Consider the following 20,541-nt stretch of genomic DNA (forward strand, 5'->3'; position numbering starts at 1 on the left):
CTGAATATGGTCACTAATGTGTTTCACAATAATTTGTGGCAAGGAAAAAATCCACAGCAAATGATCTCAGCAAACAATTCAACCTGGAACTAAGACTTGCTAAGATGAATAGACAAGATGATTAAATCAGTAATGGCTTTTGTAGTGAAGGGGAGAGTGGTTGTCTACATGATAGTGAACTCCAAAATCTCCAAACAGCATGGGCAATAGCCAGATGATGGCAGGTGGCATCAAATAACATTTGAACACCCAAAAATCCCTATCATTACACTACTGACAAGGTGACAGATAAGCTGATACCTTTTCTTATACAAGACAAGATCAGTCTGGCTGCAGCTGATGAGGAAGTTATGTGCCTTGCAATGAGTCCATCAGGCTCCATTTGTGAGTTTCCCCAGTAACATTTGCCTGGTTTTATCATTCTCTGATCTAAACCAGAACTGATTCTTATCCTTATTTATTAAATTACCATGGATACAAAAGTGGAATAATTTTTTTAAAAAAAGAAGTACAAAATCTAGCACTTCTAAATCTGTTTAACATATGAGAAAAGTACTGCTAATAAATGAGATTCCAGAAGGGTAGTTATATTCATCTGTAGCAACATGAACACATTTTTGGCAAAGTGTGACACATCTTAGAGACTAATACAATTGCCGTGTCTGAATTCCCAGCAAAACTTCATTAGTTCATTTGGATTGATAATTCACTCCTTGCTGCCGCTCAATTGTTGTCACCTTCTTGGCCTCAGATTCACTCCTGCCGTTTAGAGTGGTGTCTGGCTCCATCACCATTCCTGATCATGTCAGAATGTCCAAAGCCACCCAGAAAGAAGAGGAGAACCTATTCTTTACAAACCCAGGAGACAGAGGGAAAATGTATGCACAAGAGTGGCAATATACACAGACACACAGAAAGATGGTGTAGAGGCAGTCCCAGAGTTACAAACATCTGACTTATCAACGTCTAACAGTCAAGAACTGGGGTGAGGCAACACAAAGTGAGAGAAATCTACTTTTAGGAGGGGAAATTCACTCCTTAAAGAGTTACTGTGGGAAAAAGGTGTCTCCACTGAAGCTTTCTCACCAATCCTTGTTTCCACAACAAGCCACATTTTTCAAAATTCAATTATCACATGGACAGAAAGTGTGTTGAAATCTTCTGAACAGAGGCACAGACAGCAAAACAAGGGATGTTAATTCTTCCCTATTCTATTCAAAGCATGCATGCATGCACACATCCATCCATACATTTCGCTAGTGTTACACTTAAAATGTACCTGTTACAACTTACCTACAAATTCAACTTAAGAACAAACCTACAGAACCTATCTCGTTCGTAACTTGGGGACTGCTTGTACTCATTCTTCTTCCATCTTCATTGCTAGACCAAAAAAGGGCTTCATCAAAATCTGGGCTGACATTGAGACCACTAAGGGGTGAGACCTTTATCATACACTGTGTTGATTCAACATTATGATGATTGTGGGATGCTCTGAGCTGACAATTTCTAGTATTGTTTCCTCCAATTGGAACCTAACAAATCTTTCTCATTCCAAATGTTAATTTATTTTTATTTTTTTGCTGTTGCTTCACCATGGACCCACAATATTACAAAATCACTGAAGAATTGGGAAAAAAACCCTCCAAAAGTCATTTAGGCCAATCACTTGACAGCGCAGGAATTTACAACACAGAACTACACAGCTGTTATTTTAAAGATGAAGGAAATGCAAGGAGATCCATACAGTCAATTCAGATCCCATCAACTTGTATGACTCCCAAGGACACTTGCAAATATCTAAAGATTAACTCTGGTTTCTTTATTGTGTTGTTATCCTCCCATATAGGTTTCATGGGCCTAAGTACCGTAAAGACATGACTGATCTAGGAAGCTAAACAGGGTTAACCCTGGGTAGTACTTGGGAGAGAGGGCACTGATTAATACTAGGTGCTGTAAGCTATGTTTCAGATGAAGGAATTGGTAAACCCTTCCCTGAGTATTCCTTGTTAAAGAAAATCCTATGAAATTCATGCCATTATCATAAGACAACAGGCAACATGAAGGAGCATATATATACATAAGAGATGAAATCTGGTGCTTTTGGAGTATTTAGGGATGGAATCTGGTGCTTTTGAGTATTTTGGCCTTCTGATCTCTCCTTGCTGTGTCATTCTTCTCTCGTACAGGCAAATCCTTCAAGGCCAGAATGTTTTAGTTGCTAAACTAAGTCTGTAGATGGCAGCAGGTTCAAACAAAATGAAAAAGAGTGACCATGACCCAATTCCGAGCAAAGACAACCACCAACACAAAATTGTTAATTTATTGTTATTAGGAGGCAAAAATGTACTGTTACAAGATTCATTTCCCAACAGAGAAGGTCAAAATATGAGCCAAAATATATTTTAAAAAAGGAATAAATGACACTTTACAGTTCATTAAATTAAAAAAAGGAAAAATATCTCCTTGTGCAAATCTGTGAAAATGAGAACAGATGGAGAGAAGAAAAGATGCAATTAGAAAGCCACCTCCCGACCTCAGAAGCAGCACTGTGCAGGAAAGGGCCAGGCAAGGGCAGGAAGGGCTCTGCAGTCTCACACCTGTCCGTTGCTTAAGCCAGGCAGGGGAAGACATGACCACACGTGGCCTATAATCAACTGCCCTTAACAGGGAGACAAAGTGGCCAACACATGAAGCCTGATAACCCTTCCCATAACCCCCTTCCTGGACACCCTGCTGCAGTTGCTCTAAATCCCAAGAGGAGCAGACAGCGAACACGTGACAGCGGCCAGCTCTGCCAGCCTGCATGGACCTCCTTAGATAGAAACTCTGGCACTGTGTTGTCCAGCACATAGTGGAGCACAACTTCTTCAAGCAAACTTGTGTGCACACACCAAAGATCAATGATCCCTCACTCCTCTTCAACTGACTTAATAAAGGACCAAAAAGGCCCCAAACACTCCTCTTAGACCAGCCTGTGATGGCAGAAACACTTGCAAACTGGGCAGAGTATCACTCCCATCTCTGGTCGTTTCTGTTCTTTAATCCACATCATGGGGGTCCAAGACCTGAAGAAGCACCCCAGGAGAACCTGTGCATAAAGCCATTCCCCTAGCCATATGCTGAAAAATCTACATGGGGATTTTTGCAAGGGGAAGGCCTAGGAACAGAATATTCATGAGCCCTGTCACTTCAGATGTGATTTCTTTGGTAGCCCACACGAAAACACTACACCGAGATTGTAACTTTACACAACCACTGTATGTGTATGTGTGTGTCTAACTCTGTATACTTCTGTATACAGTCTCACACTGTATACCTACAGAAAGACTCCAGCCCTAAAGAGAAAGGAGACTGACAAACAGGCTTGCAAAAATGGAGAGCTCCCAACCCACACCAGATAGGAGATGGTGCAGAACAAAGGCAGGCAATGATACTCAGAGATCTCAGGAACAAGCTGAGAAGGAGACATATAGTGTGAGTTGCTTGCCAAGAAACTACAGTGAGGCTTTTTAACTCCCCTGGGATTTTAAGGGGCAGGGGGAATGAGATGGCACCAACTTGCCTCTAAAGCCTTATACCAGAAGACTAAATGTGATCAATACTGCTTTCTGAGCCTTTCCCAGGGGCTCATTCCACACCCGTACTACTGAGCAGCTTGGAGCAGCAGAGAAAGAAGCAGAGAGGGCAGAGTGCATTCGATTCTGACACAGAGGGAGAAAGACAGGAGAGAAGAGAAGGAGGTCTCTTGAGGGGTCCAAAGCCATGCTCCATTCCTAGCAAGGGCCCAACTGCCCAGTGGCTTTGCAACACTCCCAATACTGTGTTAGGTAGTTCCCTGCCCCTTCCGTTTGCCACTGCCCCTTTGATAGCTAACAGGCCCCTTTTAGTAACAGCGTTAATTGCTTAAATTAAAAAATTAAAATATATATACATATATATATATATACTGTACACACACCGACAACAACAGAACAGTGCCAAAACCAGAGTAAGGAGCAAGGGAAGGGGGGCAGACAGTTTCTTTACAATAAAAACAGGAGTTCAATCTCAGCAGAAGAGGAGTCTGGGGTCCCCTAAAAATACCCATCTAGGGAAAGGGATGTGGGCAAAAGGGATGGAAAGAGCAGGAGATGGGGGAAAGAGGAAGGAGGTGCGTTTGGGCTTTTACAATGGCATCTTCCCGATCCAAGATCTGGCCAAAGGGCTCTCAGCTTCGCCGGGACTTTGAGTGCTGAATAAGCCACTGTAGGGTGATGTCTGTCAAATACAAGATAGAATTAATGATCACACAGGAAAAAATCAAGAAGCATCAATCTGCCTGCTGCTTTGCTGGAGGTAAGTAAGGGAAGCATGCAGGTGGCTCACAGCTACAGCTATGCTTTCGCAAATACTGAGGCCATGACTGTATCCTGAAGCTGTATCCCCAGCCCCAACATATTCTCCATACAGGGAATGATCCTTGTTCTTGAGTGAACTACATTTTCTGTATCTTGGCCTAAAATAATCCCTCTTGCCCCACCATTTGAGGGAGCAGGCTCCAACAGTTGCCAGTGGGCTATTATAACAGCAATCGCACCCTGCAAAATTTGACTCAGGCTACTCACATAATGGGAGATAAAAATTAACCATCCATCTGGTAAAGTCTTTTCATTGAATTAGGCATTAAAACTAAAGGTAAAGGTTTCTCCTGACATTAAGTCTAGTCATATCCGACTCTGGGGGGTGGTGCTCATCTCCATTTCTAAGACAAAGAGTTGGCGTTGTCCGCTGACACTTCCAAGGTCATGTGGCCAGCATGACTGCATTGAGTGCCGTTTCCTTCCCGCCAAGGCAGTATCTATTGATCTACTCACATTTGCATGTTTTCAAACTGCTGGGTTGGCAGAAGCTGCGGCCAACAGTGGGAGCTCACCCTGCCCCCCAGATTCGAACGGCCAATCTTTAGGTCAGCAAGTTGAGTAGCTCAGTAGTTTAACCCACTGCACCATCGGGAGGCCTTAATTAGGCATTACTGAACACTTAATTCCTACCAGGACTTCATGGCCTCCATGTCCCAAGTGATAGCTGGCCCCACTCATAAGATGCTTCCTTGCCACCAACGCAAGGTAAGTTGTGTTTTTGGTAGCTCCAACGAAGTTACTCATATTTTTCTGCCCTTTCCCCCAACTGATGGGGACAGGGCTCCAACGCCCTTGCGATGAGGAAGGAAAAAAAGGATGTGTGGGATGCTGCGAAGCTACTCGCGTGCGTGCTATTTCACTGGCAATTGCTGGCGAAACAGAGCAATGAGGAGGTAAGTGTGAAGAGCTCCTTAATATGTTCTCTCCAGGAATCTCTAGATTTTCCATTATGGCTCTACAGTCAATGTCCAGTCATTCTGGGGGACCTAGAGATAATATACCTTTAGGAATCACAATACTCTCCAATGTGATTCCTATGGCCAGCTTCCAGCAGAAATCATCCTGGGAGAGCTAGAAATTCCTAGAGAGATGTTCTCTGAGGGAAGAAAAATAGCAATCTCTTGATTCATGGTTTTTCCACTTTCACAGGGGTCTGGTGCCCATAATCTCAGAAAATGTGAGGGGTTTATTTTACTTCTGTAGCCTTCTCTTCCCTTCCACACTTACCAATGTTGTCCTTTTCTTTGCAAGAGATGGAATAGCAACAGATCTCTCGGTCCTGGATGGCAGACAGGTTCCTGCAAGGGAAAAAGAAGCATATGAGATCAAACTTTCTTGGGGAAAAGCACCATACACAGAAGAAGACATACACAAATTGATATAGCAACGGGCAAGGCAACAAACAAGCAGCAGTGCAAGTAAGAGTCTAGTTTTCACTGTGAGTGCTGGAACAAGCTCTTGCCTCTTCTTTCTTCCCATGCCTGTTCCACAGAAATAGCATGCATGAACTTCACATTTAACCAGAGTTGAGGTTTTTAGGTCTTACAAAAAAACATTTCAATTATTTTAAAGCTGCAGTGTGATGCAGCAGCTAAAAAAGCCAATGCAATTATAGGGTGCAACAGGAGTATAGTGTCAGAATCAAGGGAAACCACAGTCCCATTGTATTCTACTGTGGTGAAAGCTCACCTGGAATACTATGTCCAGTTCTTGGCACCATAATTCAGGAAGGATATTGACAAGCTGGAAGGTGACCAATGAAGAGTGACCAAAATGATCAAAGGTTTGGAAGCCAAGCCTTAATAGGAGTGGCTTAAGGAGTTGGGTATGCTTAGCTTGGTGAAAAGAAAGCAGAGAGGGGCGTAACAGCCATATTTAAATATTTTAAAAGATGTAACAGTGAGGAGGAGGCAAGCTTGTTTTCTGTTGCTCTGGAGATTAGGACACAGAGAAATCAATTCAAACTGCAGGAAAAGAGATTCCACCTAAACATCAGGAAGAACTCCCTCATGGTAAGAGCTGTTCGGCAATGGAATATAATGTCTTGCAGAGTGTTGGGGTCTCTTCTCTGGTTTTTTTAAAAGAAGGATGGATGGCCATCTGTCGAGGTGTTTTGCTTGTGTTTTCTGGAATGGCATGGGGTTGGACCGAATGGCTGTTGTGGTGTTGTCCAACTCTATGATTCTAAGCAGATACTGCCTCCTAATAATCATTTCCCAGCTTGAAAATCAAGAAAAAGGTTGTGGGTTGTTTGGTAGCTACGAGAGCAAGCTGCCCAAAGGGACTTAACAACATCAGGCCAGTCTGTTCTGCTCCAGAGAAGGAAAAATGATCAAGGTACAAGGACATACTGAGAATTTTAAGGCTGCTGTTTTAGAGATGTGAAGGGATTAAGGGAAATTATGCACACCACTGTCTGAAAGTGCTTATAGATCTTCAGAAAATGGTATACAGTCTTCGCCTAGCTCTTCTGCCCCAATGCTTAGCCAGCATAAACCAAAAATGTGGTATGGTTAGAATGAGCCTAGTATACACCACCTCTGTGACAAAAAGAAGATTATTGTAAGATGCTAAATTTACTAGATGCAAATTCTCAAAATGTAAATTCTACCCTCTTCTAATTTTCTAAGTGGCCTACCTAAGTCAAATTCCGCTTTCCGTATTTTAACAGGACTGTCCTAAAAGGACGTATCAGTTAGAACACGAGAAATGAGGCACAAAAGCTTTCTTCTGCTGCCACCGTGTGGTAAGGTTCAAACCTTTCACAGTCTCCAAAGTTTTTACACTTTTTTAGTTTACCTTGATACTAAGATGCAAAGGGGCAAATACTGAGACCCTCTCCAAGCTTCATCATTAATGCAAAAAAAAAAAAAAAAAACCAAAATGTGTTGTGCCAGCTTGAAAACAGAAAGGCTGGCATAAGCTTTCCATAAAGAAGTAGGGGCACAGAACCCAAGATCGTCCCAGACAGGCTTCTCTTCCTTAAGTGCCAGTGTCAAAAACAATGGGATACACATCCATCAAACAAGTTTTGCCCCTTTACACACATACACATCATCAACCACAAATTATTTTAAAATTTGACAGGATTCTTCAGGAAAATATGAGAGCAGTGGAACTCTCTGCCTCGGAGTGTGGTGGAGGTTCCTTCTTTGGAGGCTTTTAAGCAGAGGCTGGATGGCCATCTGTCAGGGGTGCTTTGAATGTGATTTTCATGCTTCTTGACAAGGGGTTGGGCTGGATGGCCCATGAGGTCTCTCCCAACTCTATGATTCTATGGTGTCAACAAGAAGCTAAAACATTTACTGTAGATTTAGAGAAGTGCTCTTAAGCTTTTTTTAATCTTCAAAGACTTGATTTGATTTGAGATTGATCAATAGGTCTATCATCAGTTGAATTTAGGGGAAATGTGCCTGAATTAAGAAACTAACTACACATTTTGTCTTGCATGTATTCAAGGTTTGGCCAATTCATTTTCCATAACCTACAAGTGTTCTGGAGCAATTGTACTCTACAGCTAATGTATTTTCTATATGAGCTGTGCTTTCATTTACATATATACACCACCTTGATCTACAACTTACTAGCAATGTGTCACTTAGCCCAAACTGAGGGATCGGATCCTACCAAAAACCCAAAGTCAATTCTGCTCAGATAATATTATTACTAATCCTACTCCTTTCAAACTATATTGTCAGATACTCACATTCACCTGCTCAGCACAACATATGTCATTTCCTACCAACAGTGCCTTTCTGCGGTCTACACAGAATAAAAAGGTATAACCCATACAATGGAGACATAAATCTGGCTCTGAGAAGGTGGGACCAACAGCAACACTCAGTCACACCAGCAACAACTTACATCTTCTCGATGAGCTCCTTCTCATCCAAGGCACCAGGCAGGTCTCGCTTGTTCCCAAGAACTAGGACCTGCAAAGGAAGAAGCCACAGATCTCAGTTCAATTTAAACTGGTAGCTGTCAACTTCTGGAACAGTTTGGGGGAGAGTCCATTGATTAGATAAGGCAAATCTCTGCATTTCATGTTTTTAAGAAATTTGGTGATTTTGGAACTACAGAATCTGACATTAATTGAGGGAGCTTCCTGCAAATTTGGATTCAGGGAATAAAGCCAGTTTTCTATGGCTCTCAAAAGAGCGAAGACACAAGACAGATACTTTAATCCCACACCATAATCCTGAACACTAGGAAAATCTATGGAAAACAGTGGTACTTGTGCTTAGATTAGAGCAACCTTGAAACCTGAGCAATTTAATTCAAACAAGTGGTGTTTACTACGTATCTCTCTATACTTGAAGAAACGTAAGTAATTTTAAGAACTGGTAACTAGTGCAAAATGAGTGAGTAAAACTTAAGGCCATGAAGATATTTCTGCAAAAGAATTAAACTTTTGATATGAAATACATTGAGTACAGTTCCCTTTAGAAATGTGACCTTAACACTTAGTCACATGCCGTTCTCATATGTTGTTATTATTTGCTGTCAAGCCAATTTCAACAGACTGCTATGCTATGAATGAGAAACCTCTAAAAGCTCTGGACATCCTCTACCCTGCTCAAATCTTGCAAACCTAAGGCCATCACTTCCCTGATTAAATTATTCCACCTAACACCCTGGGACAAATACACCACCCCCTCCCAAAATGAAGGACTTTGGGGGGGGGGGGGTTATCTGTCATCTTGCCGACTTTGACTTAAAATTACAAAATGAATGAAAAACTCAAAGTCATCTGGTTATCTAAGCCCTGCTCAGGTCTCTCAAACTCATGTTGCATCTATCCACCTGGAATGTGGTATTCCCTTTTCCAACGCCTCCCACTTTACCAAGTCTCATTGTTTTTGGTTTTTTTCCCCCAATGAGATATATGTTTTCATGACGTGCCCAATACACAACAGTCTCAGCTTAATCTTAGTTCTAATGAGAGCTCAGATTAGTCTTTAGGCCCATTCATTTGTCTTTTTAGCAGTCTATAGCATTTGTAGAATTCTAGTATCACAGTTAAATGTGTTGACTTTCTTCCTGTCAACTTATTTTACATTACTACCACTATTCCAATAAATAAACAAAGCTCTGAATATTTTTGAATTCAGTATTTTAACCAAACATATTAAATCAGATAACACTGATTAGAGCAGGGTCCTCAAACTAAGGCCCAGGGGTCGGATACGGCCCTCCAAGGTCATTTACCCGGCCCTCACTCAGGGACAAACTAAGTCTGAAATTACTTGAAAGCCACAATCCTATCTCATCAGCCAAAAGCGGGCCCACACTTCCTATTGAAATACTAATAAGTTTATATTTGTTAAAACTGTTCTTCATTTTAATTATTGTATTGTTTTTACGTGTTTTTTGCACTACAAGTAAGATACTGTACTGTGCATAGGAATTCATTCATTTTTTTCTTTCAAATTATAATCCGGCCCTCCACCAGTTTGAGGGACTGTGACTTGGCCTTCTGTTTAAGATGTTTGAGGACCCCTGGATTAGAGCATTGGGAAATGCTATAGTTTTACTCTTTTCTGAAAATACACACCACTGTTAGTGCAAGACAGGGTGAGCTCCCATCTGTTAGTTCCAGCTTCTCATGCGGGGACATGAGAGAAGCCATCCACAGGATGGTAATCTGGGTATCCCCTGGGCAACGTTTCTGCAGATGGCCAATTCTCTCATGCCAGAAGCGACTTGCAGTTTCTCAAGTTGCTTCTGGCACGATAAAGGGGGAAAAAAGGAAAAACTGAAAAGACAAGTTGAATCTGTTCAGAGGCCCTTATTAGGAGCCTCTTTGATAAATTTAATTTAGGGTTGTTTTCCACCTGGCCTATCTGTATTGGTTCTTCCACATGTTCCAAAAAAAAAAAAAAAAAGCAACAAAGCCTTTCTCATATGAACAAAGAAGGGGATGGCCGATAAGGCAATGCTCTCCTTTAGTAGACACAGCAGACTAAGCTCTTCCATTATTTTAATATCTTTTGCAGAGTAAACAAAGGTAGAGAAGAAATCAAGCCAAAGGGAAGCCTAAGATTTTAAAACCTATCATGTATAAACCTTTCTCTTCTATGGTGCACATTCCAGAAATAAATTTAAAGCTATCCAACTGACAAAGGTAACTAAAGCCCTACAGATCTGAATACTCATTTTAGTTACAATGTGTTATAGAGTAGAGGCAGATGGGAAGAAAAGGGTGAAAGAGATGGGGAATGATTAATATTAATGAAGAACATCTGTCATCCGTCTTGAATATATTCCCTAGTGACAATAGCCACCACATGTTAAACAATGGAAAAAAATATGCTGAACCACACAGATTATCATCTAGCCATCCAAATGAACACCTCTTGCTTTTTATCACAATTAGCAGCTGCTTATCCTACTACAGGACAGCTCAGATTACTATGTTTGAACTGTTCTAAATAGCAAAAGTGTCTTCTATTAGCCATCATGGGCTTCTGTGAAGAAGATGGAATATAAATGTTTGTTTTTTTTTTTTTAAAAAAAAACAAAAAAACAAAACCACAGTATTGAATATAAGGCAATAGCTAAACACTATTAATTTTACATGCAAAGTTCTTTTCAGGATATTTTTGTGCTGTATTGTCCTTTGATATTCCAAACAGCATACTTTCCATCTGCCCAATTTCACAGTAATAGATCTTTAGCTCAACTATTTACATCTTAGAAAAATATATGCTAAAATCACTATGCGGAAGAGAAGAACATAAAGACATAGGACAGATTGACTCCAGGATCTAATATGGGTTCAATTGCAGCTGAGTATGGTCCTGCACACATTCAGAAGGCCTTTCATCCTCTGCAGCATTTAGAATAATAGTAAAAGTAAAGCCCTTGACATTAAGTCGAGTCGTGTCCAACTCTGGAGGGTGGTGCTCATCTCCATTTCTAAGCCGAAGAGCTAGCGTTGTCCGTAGACGCCTCCAAGGTCATGTGGATTGTCATGACTGCATGGAGTGCTGATACCTTCCTGCTGGAGTGGTACCATTGATCTACTCACATTTGCATGTTTTCGAACTGCTAGGTTGGCAGAAGCTGAGGCTAACAGCGGGAGATCGCCCTGCTCTGCAGATTCGAACTACCAACCTTTTGATCAGCAAGTTCAGCAGCTCAGCAGTTTAACCTGCTGCACCACCGGGTGCTCTGTATTTAGAACAGTAGCCAATTGTTAAAGGCTCCTGCCCACTCACTCCAAGACCCTGAAGGCTCTAAATAATCCTTTCTGCTTTCTTAAAGGAAAAGACTCACTTAGGGGCTTTGAAAGGCAAAATCAATGCACCATTGCGCCCCCCCCCCCCCCCCACGGATATCTTACAGGAATGCCCTGGAGCTGTGGCTTATCAAGCAGGTTGTGGAGTTCATTCTTTGAGGCTTCAATCTTCTCCAGATCTGCAGCATCTACCATATATCTGTAAGAAAACAAAGACATTAGCACTTAGCTCAACAAGTAAGAAGTACTGCTGTACAGTGTAACCATAGCCACAGAGAGGAAAACAAAATTAATATGGCGCCATACCTGACCACCCCAGCAAAAGAGGCAATTTACTCTTGAGTCTTTGTCTCATCTAATGATTGGGCATTTCCCCCAATTGAGAAAGATAAAACAATGAACCAAAACGGTTGCTGTAAGTTTTTCAGGTTGTATGGTCATGTTCCAGAAGCATTCTCTCCTGACATTTCACCTGCATCTATGGCAGGCACCCAACAGACGTCATAACCTTTAAGGATGCCTGCCATAGATGCAGGCAAGCTGCCAGGAGAGAATACCTCTAGAACATGGCCACACAGCCTGAAAAACTTACAACAGCCCAGTGATTCCAGCCATGAAAGCCTCCAACAACACAATGAATCAAAATTATGGGTTGATTACCTGTAACCGTAGTTTCCTGAGTAGTCACCTGCGAAATAGCACTTCCGAAAGCTGGGCCTGCGCGGGCGCAGGAATACCATAAGTGCGATTTCGCAGTTGACTACGACAGGAAACATATCTCAAAAAGGAACAAATTAAGTCTTACTCAAAATAAACTGAAATTCTCCATTTTTTTTCTTAGCCCCTACCATATGGGTCCAAACACCCCAGTGAAGCTGCTGTAATGACTTTTTTTCCAAATCTATAGAAACCACATTCATTTATTCATTAGTAGAGAGAATGCATTGTGGGTTTATTTTACACACTTTTAATATGCTACCTAACTTTTCCAATAAGCCACTCCACAACCTACTAAGAAACTCTCATACGATTTTAGGAAACACAATCCAGTTTCTGATTTCACAAAGGGAATTTCACTAACCAGAGGCAAACTTTCATCTGTTACATTATTCATTAGGCAGTATCTACTACGGCTGCTCACCTAAAAAGGCAGTAGGCAGCAAATATGTGATGCTGAGTGTGGATTTCCTGCATGAAATTCTTTCATGTTATAATATGTATTCAAGAGCATTGATGCACCCAGGGACCATGCAGCAATATGGAAGGGTACAAATTAACACTTCTCCAAATGAAACAGGATATCCAGCAAAAGGGTTTTTAACGGAGCCCAGGTTGTGCTGATGCTACAGAAAGACTTTGTGTGGAACCACAAGCAAAGGTGAGAAGCGGCCAGAATCTAGTACAGAGCGAACAGAAACACAGGTGCCTAAGAAGATTAAGGTCTCAACACTACGCCGTGGCATTTTCCACTCCTGCTGAATCATGGTGGTCCAAGATTCAAAACGGAAATATACCTTAGCATACAACCTCTCTGGGAGCAGAATCTATCTTTTTGTCCACATTATTTCGAAAATTACTATGTATTGACAGCATGATATAAACCAACACAATACAGAGTGGAGAGCCTTTTCAGGTTGAGGGTAACAGTGTCTTGGTATGAATCTCCCAGAAGACCATCTGCCAGTAGTGGATATGACTATTCTCTTTTCTCCCCTACCCACCCCACATCCCTTGCGTCTGACAGCTAGCCAAACACTATATAGTGTCCACTTCTGTTAACAATTTTGAATGAATATAGATTTCTTGTCAATCTAATTCCCTCAATCTCCCACCAGTGCTTTTAGGTTGCTTCCATGCTAATGGTGAAGTGAGTCCACTTTAGGTATAGGATGTACCATCCTGGCTTGCTTACTTAACATTCAGGCCAAATTCTGGATCACATTTCCCACCCCATAGTATGAAAACTATCAGCTGTTAGTGGTACACACACCCATACACTGGATTTGCACCTTCTCTAAATTATGCCTCAGCAAATCAGGCCCAGCTCCCTCCTCAAGCTCTTGTCTCTCCCAGTTACTGGACAGGGAAGGAAACTAATTATTTTATAAGAGAGGCAGGTTTATGTCCTTCTTGTCACTTTGTTTTGTCTAACTAAAGCATGAAAAAATGGAAATCTGGGTCCTAGGGTTAGAAATACAATACCTGGAAGCATTAAGTAACTGTAATCTACCTTCCAAATCCTGATACTGAAATACACTTTATAATGTAAGCCTGCAAACTATTCCAGTAATTAAGGGCCCTAAGTTAGACGTTCTTAGGAACAAAGATCGCCCAAGATGTCTGTGAATAATTCAGACCAGAATAAAATCTGAATAAGAAAATAGTAGCTGCTGCTTCGAGCAAACATCTAAATACTTGACTCGGTGTATTAACATCAAAATGTCTGTACCAATACAGACATGAAACCAGCTATGAGCCAGGAGTTCTGAACAGTTTGTCCTTGAAATGTGTAATTCTAGCTCAGAGGATTCAAGGTAAGGTTGGCTGAAACATTTGTTTGTTTTTGCTGAGGAGTTTTTAAAAATCCGTTAATTCCTACATAGCTGGGGATGGAATGAATTTGATAGTAAAAGGCTCAAAACTAGTTAAGTCTTCTATCTAGACCACAGATGGGAAAAAGTACAGACCAAGGGCTGTTACACCAGGGCTGATTTTGTGGTTATCTGGGCTCTCTGGGGTAAATATTTGCCCATAAATGATTTCTCTAGGGGATGCAAGGGTATTTCTGCCATGTGTTTTTATTTGGTGCTCTTTTTAAAACTGGAAGCAAACTGAAAATGACTTGAAAATCATTTCTTGTTTGCAGGAAAATGGTCTAAAGGGTATTAGGATATTAGGGATGAACTTGGGAGACATAACATTTTCTCTTCCCAGCGGGGTATGTGGACAGGTACTGGTAGTTCACCTATTTCTCTAGGGTGCTAATATGGTGCCTTAACCTAGCATACTTGATCACAGAATAGAGTTGGAAGAGACCAAAAAGGCTATCCTATCCAGCCTCCATGCAAGAAAATACAATAAAAGCTCTCCTGATAGATGGCCATTCAGCCTCTGCTTAAAAACTTCCAGAGAAAGCAACTCCACCACACTGAAAGGCAGTATATTCCACTCCCGAACTGCTCCTACTGTCAGGAAGTTCTTTCTAATGCTTAGGTGGAATCTCTTTTTCTGCAGTTTGAATCCATTGTTCTGTGTCCTAGTCTCTAGAGCAGCAGAAAAAAGCTTGCCCCTTTCTCAGTGTGACATCCTTGCAAACCAAGGTGGTCTAGGCTTAGGATTTTTTGGACTTAACTCTAAGACATTTGTATCTGAATACCCAAATGAGTGCTGAATGAGTTTTATTCCGAGAAGCTCTTCATTTTCATTATTTCTCTGACTTATATCCCACTTTTCTCCTCAGAATGTATAATGGTTTGAGTGCTGGGTTATAACTCTGGAAAACAAGGTTTGAATCCTCATTCAGTCATGGACACCCACTTGGTGATCTTGGGAAAGCCACACACTCATCTTCAGAGGAAAGAAAAGGCAATCCTCCTTCTGAACAAATCATGCCAAGAACCCCAGCAAACTTTTACCTATAAACAACCTGAAGGCACACAACATCATCGTAAATTCTCCTGAATGATCTCAAAATGGCTTAAACACCATAACACCTGTATGGCACACATGCACAAAGTGGTCCTTTCTACACTGGAAACAGCTGCACCATTTGATTTTAAGCAGTGCAAACCGGGGAGGAATTTCATTTCAGAGTCATTATCTTCATATTTGGGTTTTATAAAAGTTGAATGCAGTAAAATGTGAAACTCCTACACTGTTGAGTATCTCCCTTAGGTTCAATTACTGCGATCTCCACTTAAAAAGACCAAGTAATAAAAAAATATCTTGTCAGAGATTGCAGGGAGCTGCTGTCAATCAAGACTAAAAACACTGGAGCAAAGGGGCAAATGATGTGAACTATAGCTTCATATGGAATTCCAGCTTCTTCACTAAAAAGCAGCTTAAATTAGGAATGTAAAATTTCAACAGCTTTGTTCTTACAAGTGAGGTGAATAATTTCCTCAGCTTTCTCCCTGCTGTGGAGAAAATCATTTCTGTACAATTCTTGCCCTGTAGCCGCACTTCTGAACTTATTTTAGGATATTAGTCTGTTAATTTATTTTAGATTTTTGCACAAAAAAAGTGTCTTTAGCAAGATTGCTGCTTTTTGTGCAACAAAACATCACACAGTCTAATTTTATGTGCAACACTACTTTTTTGTACAAAACATTCCAGCAATCTTGTAACAAAAATATGGCCTTTTTGTGCAAGGTTCTTTTTTGGGGGTGTGTGGGGGGATTTGACTGCGACAACATGGCTATCTGTGAAGGCTGTTTTTTGCTTACAAGTTCATAATTTTTACACAAAGTACACCTGACAGGAAGACTCCAGCAATACATGGAACGAGAGTTACCAGATGTGCAAGCTGGGTTTAGAAAAGGCAGAGGAACGAGAGATCAGATTGCCAATATCCGCTGGATAATGGAGAAAGGCAGGGAGTTTCAGAAAAACATCTATTTCTGCTTCATTGACTATTCTAAAGCCTTTGACTGTGTGGATCATAATAAATTGTGGCAAGTTCTTGGTGGGATGGGCATCCCAAGCCACCTTGTCTCTCTCCTGAGGAATCTGTACAAGGACCAAGTAGCAACAGTAAGAACTGACCACGGAACAACAGACTGGTTCAAGATTGGGAAAGGCGTACGGAAAGGCTGCATCCTCTCACCCAACCTTTTTAACTTGTATGAAGAACACATCATGCGATGTGCGGGGCTTGATGAATGCAAAGCTGGGGTGAAAATTGCTGGAAGAAACATTAACAACCTCAGATATGCAGATGACACCACTCTGATGGCTGAAAGCGAGGAAGAGCTGAGGAGCCTTCTAATCAAGGTGAAAGAAGAAAGCGCAAAAGCTGGGTTGCAGCTAAACATAAAAAAAACCAAGATTATGGCAACAAGAATGATTGACAACTGTAAAATAGAGGGAGAAAATGTGGAGGCCGTGACAGACTTTGTATTTCTAGGTGCAAAGATTACTGCAGATGCAGACTGTGGCCAGGAAATCAGAAGACGCTTACTTCTTGGGAGGAGAGCAATGTCCAGTCTTGATAAAATAGTAAAGAGTAGAGACATCAGACTGGCAACAAAGATCCGCCTAGTCAAAGCCATGGTATTCTACGGATGTGAGAGCTGGACCTTAGGGAAGGCTGAGCGAAGGAAGATAGATGCTTTTGAGCTGTGGTGTTGGAGGAAAGTTCTGAGAGTGCCTTGGATTGCAAGAAGATCCAACCAGTCCATCCTCCAGGAAATAAAGCCCGACTGCTCACTGGAGGGAAGGATACTAGAGACAAAGTTGAAGTACTTTGGCCACATCATGAGGAGACAGCAAAGCCTGGAGAAGACAATTATGCTGGGGAAGGTGGAAGGCAAAAGGAAGAGGGGCCAACCAAGGGCAAGATGGATGGATGGCATCCTTGAAGTGACTGGACTGACCTTGAGGGAGCTGGGGGTGGTGACGGCCGACAGGGAGCTCTGGCGTGGGCTGGTCCATGAGGTCACGAAGAGTCGGAGACGACTGAACGAATGAACAACAACAACACCACCTGACAGATGGCCATCCAGTCTCTGTCTAAAAGCCTCCAAGAAAGGTATTTCCACCATACTGTAAAGCAGAGAGTTCCATTGTTGAACAGCTCTTACAGTCAGGAAGTTCTTCCTAAAGTTCAAGTGGAATCTCCTTTTCTGTAATTTGAACCCATTGCTCTAAGTCGTAGTCTTCAGGGCAGCAGAAAACAAGCCTGTTCCCTCTTCTTTATGACATCCTTTCAAATATTTATACCTGGCTATAATGTCTCCTTTCACCCTTCTCTTCTGCAGGCTAAACATACCCAGCTCTTTAAGCCGCTCTTCAGAGGGCATGGTTTCCAGATCATTTTAGTCACCCTCCTTTGGACATGTTCCAGTTTGTCAACATCCCTCTTGAACTGCAGTGCCCAGAATTGAACACTGTATTCCAGGTGAGGTCTGACCAAAGCAGAATAGAAAGGTACCATGACTTCCCTTGATCTAGACCAGGGGTCCTCAAACTATGGCCTGGGGGCCACATGTGAGCCGCCAAGGGCATTTATCCGGCCCAAGGAGGAGGCCTCCCTCTCAGTGGAATGAGTCTTAGCTCTGCTAACGCAGAGCTCCGTTCTTTCTGTCTACCAGTCATATGCTGATATCCTTCTGCTGTTAGCAACCAGAGATTTTTTAAAAAGTAAAACACCCCTAACTAAAGCAAAAAAGCCAAATTAGGGTATTTGCTGACCCAAAAGAGAAGTTCAATTATCTGAAGGCTAAGGTTTGCAGGTAATGATCTGGGTTTAAGGTACACTTCTTGTTTTCCTGACCACAACCAAAACTTTAGTGTCTTCCTGAGAAGAGCTAATCTACAGATAACCAACATATGACACTTTGGTTTCAGTACGTCATGGTTTTTGTAAACTCTCCTGCACAAGATGTATCTTGACCAATACATTCACTGGCTAGGGCAAAATGTAGTATAAAGGTATGGAGCAATATAGCTTTGGATATTTTTTAAACTCAATATTTATCATTTTTCCAAGCAACCTATCCACAGTAAGGTAAAGGTAGTCCCCTGGCATTAAGTCCAGTCATGTCTGACTCTGGGGTGTGGTGCTCATCTCCATTTCTAAGCCAAAGAGCTAGCGTTGTCTGTAGACACCTCCAAGGTCATGTGGCCGGCATGACTGCATGGAGCACCGTTACCTTCCCGCTGGAGCGGTACCTATTGATCTAATCACATTTGCATGTTTTCGAACTGCTAGGTTGGCAGAAGCTAGGGCTGACAGCGGAAGCTCACGCCGCTCCCCGGAATCGAACCTGTGACCTTTCGATCAACAAGCTCAGCAGCTCAGTGCTTTAACCCACTGCGCCACCGGGGGCTCCCCCTATCCACAGTAAGTAGATGAAATATTTTGAAACTATTTTTAACCATGCAGGGAACTATGTTGTAGAAGGCTTATAGTCTATTTTAGCAATTAAGCCTGTCTCTGGGAGACCTAAGGACATTTCAAATTCAGTGGGTTTTTTTTTCTGTAACAGCATATTATGACACGTTCTATGGATGCATACTTACAAGTTCCCTATGTATGTATGTGAGTTAGATACAATGTAATGCAAAAGAGAAACCCAAATTTTCTCTACCCCATTGTTAGTTCCCACAGTTCCTCCCTTCTCCATTTCCAAGAAAAGTTAGTATATGGCCTTCTCTCCTTCTTCTTGAACAGGAAAAACTGTTGCAGGTTGTAAGGATTCAACAGAGATACATCCTGTCTCTATTCTTCTGACAACGAACACAAGAGAACTAAACTTGGAGAACCATGCATAAGCAAGCCTAAGCGACACTACTAGGGCTGGGCGGTTTCGTAATTTCGTAATTCGTTAAAAATTCGTTATTTTTATTTATTTATAACGAAGCGATAACAAACCGTTCAGGAGCAACTAAAAAACGAAACGAATTTTTAAATTCGTTTCGTAATTGTTTCGAATTCTTTTCGTTATCGTTTTGAAATCGTTTTGTTATTATTTCCGCATGTCTGGGGCAAGTTTTATAGTTGTTGTTTGTTTAATCAGTGAAAAAAAATTATAAATATCATACCAACAGTCAACAACAGAGGGAGAGGGAAGCTTCAGAAGTTACCCGTCCCATTTGGAGGTTTTTTAGCGTATTGCGCGGTCACGTCTGCCATTAACGAATCGATTCGTAATTGTTTCGTAATTGTTTCATATCGTTTTTTAATTTACGAAATTTCGTAAATATCGAACTTTTTAAAAGAAAAATTTCGGAATTCTTTTAAAAATCAAAACGCAAACCCCCCCAAAAAACGAATCGATTTTAGAAACAAATTTTTCCGTGGTTGCCCAGCCCTAGACACTACTATGTGTGTCTATAGCAGTGGTTCTCAACCTGGGGTCCCCAGATGTTTTTGGCCTACAACTCCCAGAAATCCCAGCCAGTTTACCAGCTGTAAGGATTTCTGGGAGTTGAAGGCCAAAAACATCTGGGGACCCCAGGTTGAGAACCACTGGTCTATAGTAACCAGATTCACAATTCTTCTCTGCCCCTGGCAACATATTGTGTTATATAGGCTGAAAAATGGGCCAAGAACAGTAGTCATTTTTTCCTCATGCCTGTCTGTGGAGGAGAACTTGGTCCATGAGGCAAATGGCAAAGAAACAGCAGTTCTACAGACAAAAGGCAGAAGGAGGGCAGCAGAAGGCTTCAGCTAGTACCCATCAAACCAGTCAAACCAGAGAAAATACGATAGAATGGGTACATCCACTGATTGATGTTTCTCTCAAAATGTGAATGCTTTCAGATGGGGCATAATGTCAAGAACCAAAAAATATTACCTCATGATTCAGAGAGCAAAGAGAAGAAGTCTTTTGGTGATACCAGAGAAATCTGAAGCCATCCAGAAGGATTCTGTCCCATCAGAATCTGATGTATCTTTCTCCTGCTGCCTTCCATGTCTCTTGGGAAATTCTACAAGCAACTATTAGTGTCAAAGTGGCCTGATGCACAAGTGATGCTTTATTTGTGCCTATGAGAGCAGTGCAGAAAAGAGTGGCATCTAGTTGGTATTAGAATGTGCTGTAACCCATCCATCCCACTAGTATGAACACTCACACACAGCTCAAATGCAGGAACAATTCTGGCATCCAATGGAGGATCATCGCATTATTCTACAACACACAAAGAAACCTGGCCTCAGCTTAGATGTGAGGTACA

The 20,541-nt window shown here is 41.6% G+C and overlaps 1 protein-coding gene across 1 annotated transcript in view; it reads right to left on the reverse strand.

Moving 5' to 3' along the window:
• Nucleotides 1–2,304: 2,304 nt before the first annotated feature.
• ARL8A (ADP ribosylation factor like GTPase 8A) overlaps nt 2,305–20,541 on the reverse strand; it is a 44,795-nt gene continuing 26,558 nt past the window's right edge. The window contains exons 4-7 of the mRNA XM_060772496.2: nt 11,749–11,842; nt 8,268–8,335; nt 5,631–5,701; nt 2,305–4,260 (exon numbers count right to left, since the gene is read on the reverse strand). Of these exons, the coding sequence (XP_060628479.1) occupies nt 4,211–4,260; nt 5,631–5,701; nt 8,268–8,335; nt 11,749–11,842 (283 nt within the window). The 3' untranslated portion in view covers nt 2,305–4,210. The remainder of the gene's footprint in view (nt 4,261–5,630; nt 5,702–8,267; nt 8,336–11,748; nt 11,843–20,541) is intronic.

Source organism: Anolis sagrei, chromosome 4 (assembly GCF_037176765.1).
Source record: "Anolis sagrei isolate rAnoSag1 chromosome 4, rAnoSag1.mat, whole genome shotgun sequence".
Classification (NCBI taxonomy): domain Eukaryota; kingdom Metazoa; phylum Chordata; class Lepidosauria; order Squamata; family Dactyloidae; genus Anolis; species Anolis sagrei.